We start from the raw sequence: 12,057 nt of genomic DNA on the forward strand, positions 1-12,057 counted from the left end.
CCTCCCCGCGGGAGCAGAGCATGGGAAGCACACGGTGGCAGAAACAGTGCAGATGGAAAGTCAACGCAGTTATTAAAGGAGGGAAAACAAAGTTGACAGGAAAAGAAAAGTGACCACAGTCTGCTCCACGCAGCAGTGTGAGCACTGACCGGTCAGCCCACCGCTCCTGGGCCGGTGGCGATAAAAGCATCTTCTTCACAGATATAGAGATAAATGCTAAAGGAATCAATGGGAGGGTTGAGACAGGTCCCCTCTGGGGCGCTGACTGGAGGAGTGGGCTGGGGGCTGCTGTCCCTCAGAACAAGCCTTTACAATTATTTGGTTCTTCAAATATGTGCGGATAAAAATAAAAACTAAATTTCAGAAAGGAAGACTGTGCAGGATGGTTATAAAATAAAGCACTTTCATCTTCCTAGGAACTCAGTAAATGTTCGTTTTCCTCCCTCCTTTTTGTTTCAAGGCCCCACCTTTTCCTCATATACAGAAATCAGCGCATGGCTCTATTGACGGACCATTTTCCTCTCAAAATTGCCCAGCTACCCTTCAGTCCTTTCACTGTCTGTCACTGGCATCCAGCAAAGAAAAGTGAGGGCTTCTGTGGACAGAGACCTGTGCTCAGCGCTTGTTAGCATCTGTGGGCCTCATGGGTGCCTGCACCAAGGCACAGAGATGCCCCGACCCAGGGTGCAGCCAGTTCTGTTAGAGAGGCCTCCAGCCTTGATGGGAAGGGCGTTACGAGCATCTCACTGTGTATGAGCAACACGTGTCCAGGGCTTTTCCTGACTGGTGGTGACAGACGAGCTTCCCCCAGACAGTCTGTAAGGAAACGATGGTGTCACAGGTCCTAACAGTTTCTGTTTGGGCCCCTCAAACTAGGGCAAGAGGCCAGCATCTTAAAAGGCAGAGTTTTGGGTTTGTGTGTGTGAAGGAGAGAGAGACAAAATGTGTGTATTTATAAAGCAGGCCATATGCCATTTGTTCAATGCAATATGCATTGTATTTTTATCTCTTTTTACCTCAATGATAAGGAACGCCTGCTAATTAGTAAATCTAGTCATACATCCGTGTATATCCACATATATCTATATTAATATCGAGGTTTATATGTTTATATTTAAAATGCTTCTCACTTCTGACAAAAACTTGGGTATTGGTAAACCTGGATCCTCTTAGTGGAGGGTCACTTCTTACTTTAAGTAGTTCTTTCTATATGTGGTAATTAGGAGTTTGAAAAAAGGAGTATGTTGATTTGCTATGATCTCCTACTCAGTAATCCAAGTGACCTTTAGATGCAAATCCTATCTCTCCTAAAAAATTAGAGAAAACATGCTTCACTGATTCAAATCTACTGGTATTTATTGAGCACCTACTACGTGGAGGGCTCTGGGTTGGCTGTGGTGGATACGATGATGGATAAGGTAGGCTCAACCCTTAGCCTCTTACCATTTATTTTAGGGAGGAAACTCATACGAATGAAGTGATAGCAACACACATCTGAAAAGAATAGCGTCTGAGAGGAATAAACAGGGCCCCCCCCCCGGGGGGGCTCAGAAGGGAAAAGATCTCACTTCGAGGATCAGGGTGAGTTAAGTCTTAGGGAGTTGCCATGTTGTAGTTATAAACGAAGCACATCTCCAGCCTCCTCCCACGCGTTCATTTGCTCGTCCCACAAATGCGAGTGTCGACTCTGTGTCGGGGCCCTTTGGGCACTGGGGTTGCAGCAGTGAACAAAGCCCCCTTGATGGCGAGAGCAGCCCAGCTGGACCTCCTTCCGTCAGCGATGTTTAGACAAGAGTTGGAACAGGGTAGATTGCACCTCCTCTGCTCTGACTCTGACTTGCGTTCCAGAGCGGGTCAGAAGTTCCCTGTGTGATGCACACGTGGCATTAACCTTCAGCAAGGCTGGGCAGTCCTTGCCGGCCTCCAGGTTTGGCTGACATAGATGCTCGTATGTAAATACAGGATCAGTGGCACCCTTGGTTCTCTGATAGCATCTTTGACATCACTGGTGGAGTGGGCAGTACCATCAGATTACAGAAGCTCCTGGTCTGGCCCTTTGGCCATGGAGTCAGAGTCCGATTTAGGGCCCTCAGGCCTTCAAGAAGAGGCAGGAACAGGCAGATGGTGAACGCCAGGGCTGCCCCTGCCCGGCTGGGTCGTAGGAGGGCAGGATCTGCTTCGTTGGGTCATGACATCGTCTCCTGGACCTCCCTATTGCCATGTCCATGTGTTTCCTCCTGGCAGATCATGGTCAGCCAGCTCTTTCCCAGTCCCTCTCTTCAGCGTTAGCTGATCATTTCAGAGAGATTAAGTCAGCATTTCACAATGCTTTCCTGGAGTTGGTATTCAAAATATTTAGCCTTCAAAGACAGATGCTGTCAGACTTATGTATACTTTGTGAGTAATAGCTTGGACTGCATCATAGGGTGCATAGGGTCGGGGATTAACCAAAGGTTTGGTAAGGGGAACCCTAAGACCAAAAAGCTTTTAAGAGCTGAAATTCTGTGAGGGTGGACCCCAGCCACTGGAGACCAGCAGAAGCTATTTACTTGCTTCCTGTGCGTCTCGGTGTGGCGCCCCCCACCCCCCACCGTTCTCCACTGAGCCTGAGACCAGCTCGTGGGCACATTTTAGCATCTGTCATTCTAATTATACACTTTTCTCTCGCTGTGTCTTTCTAGCCAAATTTAGTCTTCCTTAAACCCCACAGAGCTGGAGTCCCGAGTATGTGATGTGAGAAAAGCCTCTTTTACCATTTGAGTAATACTCCTTTTCAATCACTCACTCGTGTGCCCAGGATCTCACCTTTCACCATGTAGGAGGTGAATTAATGGCTGTAATAAATTACCGCAAATTGAGCAGCTTAATACAGATTTATCACCTCTCCACCGTGGAGGTCAGAGTCTGAAATCGTTTCCCTGGACTACAGATAAGCTGTTGGCAGGGCTGGTTCCTTCTGAGGGTCCGGGGGAGACCACTCACTACCATCCCAGCGTCTAGAGGCCGCCTGCACTCCCCGGCTTCTGGCTTCTGGCACCACATCTCCTGTTGGCTGTGACCCTCCGGCCTTCCTCTCACGATGACCCTCGTGATCACATTGGGCCCACGCAAATGTGCACACCTCCCCATCTCAGGCTCCCTAGCCCCAGTTGCAATTCCCTTTTGCCGTGTATGGTAATGTATTCACAGGTTCCAGGGATCAGGTGTAGATGCTTGGGGGGGACTATTCTTTCACCTACCACAGAAGCTAATTTTAAAAACTTTTAAATCAGCTGTTTGTTTCTTTTCCCCTCTTCCGTTCCTAAGTAATTATAGGCTAGGTTTTCCAAATGCCTAATGTACTTTCAGGTCATAAGTTAAGAGATTTTAGAACACTTCTATTAATTCTTTAAAATAGTTCAGAAACAAATCGGCTGTCTTTGAGTGACTGGAGTTATCACTGTGAAACTTGAACTCGCAAGTGCATTGGACATAATCCTAGGGAGTCAGAACCTAGAAAAACCACTGTCTCCACGTTCTTGGAAATCGCCTTTTGTCTCTAAGTAAAACGGAGGGTGAGGAAGGACCGTCCGGTCCTTGGTTGTTCCGACACCGTCACTGTCACCATCGTGTTGTGGACTCTTTCCATCTCTGGGAGCCCCCATTCCTGCTCACGGCCTCACTGCCCTTCCCCGTAGAAACCTGGACCCTTGTTCACATACACGCTCCCTCCTCTGTCTCCAGGCTTCCGTCTGCCGCCCGTCTACAGTCGGACAACGAGCTTGTTGTAAACGAGAGGAAGTCAGCGGGGTGGACGATGTGCTTGAGCTCAAGTGCATGGCCCACTTTCCCTTTCATTCCCATGCTCGCCCACCTTCCAGAGCCTGGAGACACCCTAGACCAGCAGCGCCTTTCTCCTTAACCTTGTCCTCCAACATGGCTGCTTTAAGCCCCCGTGCGATGTGTCCCAGTGAGAATGAGAAACGTGTGAATAGCCAAGACTGCTTGTCTACGTCTTGGTTATCTAGTGGGGGTCACCCAATTGGCTTTTGACAGATACCTTACTATTACATAGGTACATTATAGCTACTGAACTGTTACCTATTTTACATATTATTTTGGAATATATACACATATAATGTATGTATACACGTTATATATGTGTATTTTACAGGCATTGTATATGTATATACATATAATAATATATAAAAATATACAGTAATATGTAAAAGCATTGAAAATTCTTTTCAGTTGTTCTCCCCTCATTCTCTTTTCATGGGGTATAGGTTTTCTTAAAAATATAATAAGAAGTGCCCTTTATTGTTGTACAGCTTCCAGCTCCCTCTCAGCTTAGAAAACTGATCCCTGGATCTTTTTAGGTGAAAGCCTTTATCTAAAAGAGGCCCAAGAGCTTAGATCCCCCTGACCGAACACAGATGAAGGGTCGCTTGGTGCAGTAAAGGCATATTTCTACTTTACTGCACTGATCAGATTGCCCAGTCAAGCTTAGAAGAGGAAATGACATGGAAGATCAGATGTGGGAAATCATTTAAATATTTGCCCTCCTGATAGAAGATCACTGCAGTCTGCCTAATACGGGACCCAGAGGTTTTCACCATGAAGATGCGAGAAGGTGGCAGCAGTAAAACTGGTCCTGGAGGTGTGTTGTTCTAGAGTCCTCAGTCCTTGTAAATGAGGTTCTGGCTTCAGAAGGGCTTTGGTTTATTAGTACCCCGTTGGGATTTACACGCATTTAGCTGCATGACGCCTGTATTGCATTAACGGTTTTTAAAAGCAGAGAATACTGAAAGGGAACACAGTTCATTTTCAAAAATTGATGTTCAGAATTGTAACTTTCAGTTTTCAGTAAAAGTTTACATTATGGCCCGTAGCTTGTAGAGGCATAGTCTAGTCGTGGTTAAGAGTGTGAGCTTGGAGGCAGGCTGCCTGGGTTCAGATCTGGGCCTCACCGCTTACTAGCTGTGGTGCCTCAGGCAGGTTACTTAATTTCTCTGTGCCTCAGTTTTCACACCTGTGAAATGGGGAATGACAGTAAATAGTGCCTTCCTCAGAGTTGTTGTGAAGATTATGTAAGTTAACAACATAGAAGCATTTAGGTTGGTGCCTGGCACAAAATAAGCACTCAGTGAACATTGGTGGTTATTACTGTTACTGTATCCTTCTGGGGTCTGAGGCAGTCATTTAACTGCATTTCAGAAAACTACAGTAGTTTTCTATTTTTATACTTGCTTCTTTGAGAAATACTTATTACACAGCATTTTGTTGTCATAGTCATTATGGCATTTACATTGTATAAACTGGAGGCAAGTTGCCAAGAATTTTCCATTAAAGAACTAAATCAAGATCAAGATAGATACATTATTAGCAAAATATATGACTGGAATTTCTGTCAGAAATTTTAAAGGAGATGAGTTTTGGGAGAAATCAAACATTTTCCCCCCTAACATAAAACCAAGTTATTAGATAATTTTAAATTCATGTCACATTGCATAGTCATGCTTTCCACAGATGCTGATTATAACAATATTTTATATATGCTCATATCCAATTTCAGATTTGGGTTGTGTTTTATTTGAATTACTGCCTCCTGAGCTGCCAGGTTACTTGGCACTGATGTTAACCCCTGTTTTATAATTGTTCCCAATAATGTTTTGCAATGTACCAGGAGACTTCCATGCAAATTGCCCGTATTGGGCTACAGTTGTTCCTTCACCATGATCCTTGTGAGCAATGCCTGATAAGATTAGCAATATGCAAGATTTTTTAAAGTTACACGTGATTCATTGTGATCAGAACACTTGCTTAGGCCCTGGCTGTCCCTGGCTCTTCTCTGCTTGTTTGGATGGTTGAGTACAGATTCATCAGATGCTAGAGCCGAGAGGAAGATCTCGTAGATCATGTTGTCCTACTGTGTCATTTTGCTGTTGAGGTATTAAAGCCCCAGAAGACAAGACTCTTCCAGCTGAGACTAACCCTGTTAGTTCAAGAGCTGTGACTAGACTTTGATTCATCTGGCAACTAAATTAAAGGGGTTGAGAAAATCACTCACATCTACTCAGCACAAAGACAAATAAAAAGGCCTGCCATCCTCGGGGAGCTCACAGTTCAGAGAGGTGACAGTCAGGTAAACAGGTGGTTACAGAACTGTCTTCATTCCCTCCACTGAAGTGCCCCATGTCAGGGTCATACAGTTATCTGGTAGATACTGTTTCAGTTCATCAACATAGCGGTAAAGTAGGCAACTTTGGTTTTGATGCCTGTCTTTCCACTTATCCAGTCATTTATTTTTCTATCTATGAGTCATTGATCAGAGAACACTCACAGGTGCCTGAGCTGTGCTGGACACCAGCCTCACTTCAGTGCCACGTGCCAGGCAATGAAAAGCAGGGTCCTTGCCTTCGAGTAATTTATAGCCCAGTTGAAGGAGACACAGGCATGTAAAGAACAAAGAGCAAAGATGTGTCAAAGGAGCTGTGATATAAATAAATATAGCAAGGTACCTCGAGCACACCATTTCATTCCTGCTAAATCCTCCCAGGGTTTTCACAGATGTTTCATGTGTTAGTTCATGGAACGAACCTTAAAATGTACCTTCTCAGGGATAGTTGCACCTTAGAGTAGGTTGGCAATTCTGCTGTACTTACTGCCTTCTCCCCGCTTCTTCTGGCCCTTTCCTTCCTCTTAGGTTGGGGGCGTGTCTAGAATGGGTGGTTCTGGAGAAGGGCCTGCTGGTAGACCAGCCCTGTGCTCCAGAAGTGAGCAGCCGCCCTCCATCCTGACCCACCTAGAGAGAGAAAAGCCGTCCCTCCTCACGCCGACCCTGCCCCGGCTGCCGCCCCGCTGGGCAGTCCCTTCACAAGTAGTTCATTCATTTGTTTGCTGTGCGCACAGGCTGTAGAGGTGACAGGAAGCAGACAGACCCGGCTGATGTTCTCCAAGAACTTCTGGTCTAGACTAGCTGGAGAAACTAGCTTTGATCAAATAATCACACATATAAATGTGAAATGACAGCTGGGAGAAGGGTTATCAACATGGTGCTTGAAGAACAGTTGAGCACTGGAATCAAGGTCCGGGGGAGTGGGGGGGTGGGGGGGGAGGGAAGAACTTTCAAAGCTAAGGAGCAGCATATGAGCGAAGCTCTGGCAGGAAGAACGGGGGCCTCGTGGGCCCCATGGGAAGGCCAGTGTGGCTGGACGGGAGGGGACACGGTAACAAGGCTGAGGAAGTGGTGAGGCCAGACCACGCCGGCTCTCTCACTTTATCCAGGAGCAGCAGGAAGCCCCCAAAGTGTGTTACATAAGCAAAGCATGTACACGGTTAGACTTGGTTTTCAGAAAGATGTACTTGGCTGCTCTGTGGAGGAAGGGCCCGGGAGGAAGAGGAGGGGCCTCAGGGCCAGGAGAAGGTGATTGCAGTAGCTACACAAGAGGTGAGACCGAGCTTGTGGCCAAGGGGATGAGGGACGTGAACACCCCAAGATTAATAGAAACTGAAATCTCCAGAACCTGCCACTTGATTGAGTCTGAGGTCAGGAGGGATGGTACCGAGTGCCTGACTTGTGGAACTTGTGGATGTGGCGTGTTGCCAGGTGTTGGTAAAAGGACAGGACTGACTGAGGTTGAAGTTGGGCACAACGACCTTGAAGTTTACCTGAGATGCTGAGGTCAGCATGTTGCACAGGCTTTGAACGAGTTTGGAATAGTCTGGATCTCACGGGAGAGGTGGGCCGTGGGGTGTCAGCTTGTGAGCAGCCTTCACTTAGCGGGCGTTTGAGGGTTGGAGAGGACTGACCAGAAGTACCAAGCAAGAGGACAAGGGACTCTGGTGAATCTTGAGGAACACAGGCATTTCGTGGCCGGATGAAGGACTAGGATGTGAACGGGACGGTGGGAGAGCTGGGGATGGGAGAGCCCGGGTGTGGGGTTACGGAGGCCAGGGGACGTGTGGGTTTCCGGGTAATGAGGGCAGCCAATTCATCACAATGTATCAGAGACAAGTGCTTTATAACGACAGACGAGGAGCCATTGTACTTATAGCTACATGAGTGTCTCGGTGACCTTAGTGAGAGGTGCTCACTTGCAGGGTGTGGGCAGAAGCAAGGTTGGATGACCAGCGTGGGAAAGATGGAGACAGTGAAGAGAGACAACTGAAGGAGAGGAGAGGGCCGCGTGGTAGGTGGAGGGCTGCAGGGTCAAAATGCAGTGCACGTCAGCGTCTTTGAAAGTCAATGGAAGAGCACCAAACTCAGTATTCTGTAATGACCTGTATGGGAAAAGAATGTGAAGAAGAATGAATATGTGTGTATATGTATCTATGTATAACTGAATCACTTTGCTGTACACCTGAAACTAACACAACATTGTAAATCAACTATACTCCAATAAAACTAAAAAAAGAGAGAGAGATGTTTTAGGGAAAAAAAAAGAAGAAGAAAAAGAACACCAAGAGTGAACCCAGATGTCGGCCGTGGGCTCCGGGTGGCGATGTGCGGACGTGGGTCCATCGGTTGTAACAAGTCGCCATCTGGCGGGGTGCTGACAGCAGAGGCTGTAGGGCAGAGGGTGTGGGAGACTGTGCCTTCCTCTCAGTTTTGCCGTGAACCCAAAACTGCTCTAAGAAATAAAGTCTGTTTTTAAAAATTCAAAAGAAGGATCCAGCAGAGGAGAGGGTGACTCTATGGGAGAGAAGAGCAGTGTTCCTGTGAGAAGGCAGGACATCACAGCTGGACAGAGGGCGTCGCCGACGGACACAGCTGACGCCAGGCAGGAGGGGAGCCGGGAAGCTGGGTGGATGTTGGGACCGCAGGCTTCTCGGCTCGGCCCCTGGAGCCTGATGGGGTTCCCGCCAGAGTGCTGCTCTGAGACGTAGATGGGAGGACCTCCCCAAGATGAACAAAGGGGAGCTCAGGTCATGGTGGTTGGAGGACAATGGGGAACATCTGAAACCGTGTGGTGGGTGGAGAGCAGGGCAGCCAAGCTCTCAAAGGCCTATGGGGGGTGGCCGTGCGCTGGGGAGTGAGGGGAGACCGTCTGAGCGGTGGGCTCCGGGCACAGGTCCTTCCTGTGGGTCCGCAGTGCTGGTACATCCCAGCCTGCTTCTTTCCTCGGGAAACCGTTTACCAAACCAAGCTCTTGAGATGTTAGTATGTCCATCTGGACAAAAAGATATTTTCCACTGAATGGAAAAGGAAAGGGGGAATATTTTTTATTGTTTTGCTTAGATTTTCTCCTTGGGTTTCTCTTTGACATGCATCTAGACCACTGTAATTTTGGTTGACTTCTTACCATGGGTCATCCCGCCTGAACATGTTTTTAAATCTTCTTTTCTTCTCTGTCAGCTCTTTTATTACAGACTATATTTTTCATGTGTTGTGTTGTGTTGTCTCCATCCTTATGATGCGTTGCTTACAATATTATTCCTCCTGTTCGCTGTGCATATTATTACTTTAGTTTTGCAGGGACTTCCCTGTGAATGGCAGAATGTAATTTATGAAATATGACAATCATTCTTGTAACACTTGCTGTATGTTAAGTTCACTCAACAGCAGTGTGGGGTAGTTACCCAGACGGCCAGCCTCCAGAGCTTCACGTGGCCTCTCACACCTAGAAGGAGCCTCCTGGGTTCCCCCGCAGGATGGAGCAGAGAGGCAAGTGTTGGCTGCCCACCCCCGTTTCTGGCATTTACCATTTGAACTAACTCAAGGACAGGTGTCTCTAGATTAATTCAAGTGTGTGTAAAGACACACAATTCTACTTTGTTATTAATCAAAGTTATAATTATCTAAGTAAGCGGTGCTAAGTAGTCATTTTTCAGGTCCTTTCGTGAGAAGCTAGCAACGTATAATTGGCGTGTGTAGTGGTCAAGAGGGAGATTCTCGGGTCAGGCTGCCTGGGTTTGAATGAAAGGGACCTGCCCTTTGTTGCCACGTGTGACCTTGGGCAGGTGATAACTTCTATAATACTACCGGTCTCGTGTGATTATTGTAAGGATTAAAAGAATGAATTCACATAAAGCTCTTAGAACAGTGGCTGGCACAGGATCAGGACTTAGTAAATTCTAGCTGTGACGAGATTATGTCCTGTCCCGCAGTGCAGCTTCGGAAGTCTGGGGTCTTCTGCTGCCCTCACTTCGCAGACACTTAGTTCTCATCACATACAACTCGAAAAGTAGGTTATCGTATAATTTTTCACAATGTCTAAGTTAATACTATGCACAGTAATAAGGCTTTATATGATAGGAATATTGGTTTCTCGTCTCTCCTCCCATATATGTAATAAGCTACGCTTACTCCCTTTGCATTCAAAACAACCCCGTCCCCCCCAGGGCACTGTGTGGCTCTCAGATACAGGGAATATCTTCCGCCAGCTTGGTACAGATAAAGACATTCTTTTTCAGCTCTTTCAAACAGAGGAATCAGATGGTTGAACTTTTAAGAAAACATTCCTCCCAAGTCTGGTTGGATGGAATGGTTTGCTGTAAAGATCCAGTATTATTCAGAGCCGCTCTGTGCTCCCTTAATTGAAGAGCTTTGACACTGACATTGAAGAGGGATTGCCTTTGGGGCCACCAGCAGACAGCTTTCTTTACCGTCTTGTATTGTTAATGACTCAGAGAATGTTTTCCGATGAGATCAGAAGCAACCCACTAAAGAAAAAGTGGAGGGAACTTGAGAGCTTAGGAGAGCGGAGAGGAGGGATGTGAGAAAAGCTAAAAAAAGACCAAAGTTGGTGCGGCAGGAGGGGTGGGGCTGCCTTTCGTCCCAGCACAGCTGCTCAGAATCTTTTTTCAAGTGGGAAGAGATGACAAGAAATCCTGTCTTTACCAGCCGTGAAGATGTCTTTGAAATGACGCGAGGGAAGCCAGAGACAGACATGGAGTGGAGTTGGACCAGGTCCTGCCCTGCAGCTCTCGAGGAAAGATGCGTCCAGCGCTGCGGTTCGCCACTGGGCCGCCGGCATGTCTGCAGGAGGCGCAGAGCGTGGACTGTCCGTGTCACCTGGCACCGCACCCTGGGGCCGCCCGGCCATCCCCACCGACGGCTCTGCTCACAGCCCCGCCGCCACCCCTTCTTCAGCCTTCCTCGGCAGTGCAAGCACAGTCTGCACACAAATTAAGCGGCAGTCTCGGGGCTTAAAGAAAAAGGAAAATTTTTCATTTTAGAAATGAAAAATGTAATGTCTCCTGTGCCAGTTCACTCTGTGTCCCCTGAAATGGTTTCATCTCTATGCTAATTTTATGCTGAAAATAGGAACGCTCCTGCTCAGGAAGAGGAGAGTAAGGGCTGGGAATCAAAGGCTGTCTGAATTTCTGGAGCCAAGTGGACACCCCCCTCGATTCAGTCCCACTTACAAGGTGTCCTCTGGGCCGGCCTGGCCCTCAAGACACCCATCCTTGCACTGGGGGCCGTGCTGGGGGATCCGAGGGCTTCACCTCCCACCCAGGAAGCCGACTCCCCGGCCTTGGGCGTGGATTCGTGCCTTCAGGAGAGTCTGTACATTTCTCCTTGCTCTTACAGCAGAGCCTTCCCTGGTATATCCAGATCCCACAACTGACTTCCCTGGATTTCCTCCACTTCTGTTTTAAATGAATAATTAACTCATAAAAGGCACCATCGCAGAAGTACAGAGTAACCCATAATTCCATGCCTGTAAATTCTTTGAACAAGTGGACGTTGTTTTATGTTTAGTTCTAGTCTTATCTGCTTCTCTCGGTAGAACATGAGATGTTGAGGGTGGGAACCTCACCTCTGTGCCTTAGTGCTGTCATGGAACCTTCCTCAGCGTAGGCCGTTACTACACGCTTGCTGATCTCTGGAGGCTCCTGTCGGTCTGTCCCCTCGTAGTTCAAGGGCAGCTGGACAAAGAAGAGGTTGGAAGGGTCTTGTTCTCACTGCTCTTCACCTGATTTTCACAGACACCGCTCTATCAGCTTGGTCCTGCCCATTGTCACCTAGCTCTCTGTGTCCTTCCTGGTCCTGCCCGTTGTCGCCTAGCTTTCTGTGTCCTTCCTGGTCCTGCCCGTTGTCGCCTAGCTCTCTGTGTCCTTCCTGGTCCTGCC

The 12,057-nt window shown here is 47.6% G+C and overlaps 1 protein-coding gene across 6 annotated transcripts in view; it reads left to right on the forward strand.

Annotated features, from left to right (window-relative positions):
• The window catches only part of FARS2 (phenylalanyl-tRNA synthetase 2, mitochondrial), a 387,381-nt gene that overhangs the window by 277,610 nt on the left and 97,714 nt on the right, over positions 1–12,057 (forward strand). For 5 of the 6 annotated variants that reach the window (XM_029244282.1, XM_029244286.1, XM_029244285.1 and 2 more), the window contains one exon: positions 10,826–12,043. The exons of the other annotated variant lie outside the window; for it this stretch is intronic. In XM_029244282.1, the coding sequence (XP_029100115.1) occupies positions 10,826–11,114 (289 nt within the window). In that variant the 3' untranslated portion in view covers positions 11,115–12,043. Of the gene's footprint in view, positions 1–10,825; positions 12,044–12,057 lie in introns of those variants that run through there. 6 annotated transcript variants of the gene reach the window in all.

This window comes from Monodon monoceros, unplaced genomic scaffold (genome assembly GCF_005190385.1).
Source record: "Monodon monoceros isolate NGI ecotype Baffin Bay Population unplaced genomic scaffold, NGI_Narwhal_1 Super_Scaffold_3, whole genome shotgun sequence".
In the NCBI taxonomy this organism is placed as follows: Eukaryota; Metazoa; Chordata; class Mammalia; order Artiodactyla; family Monodontidae; genus Monodon; species Monodon monoceros.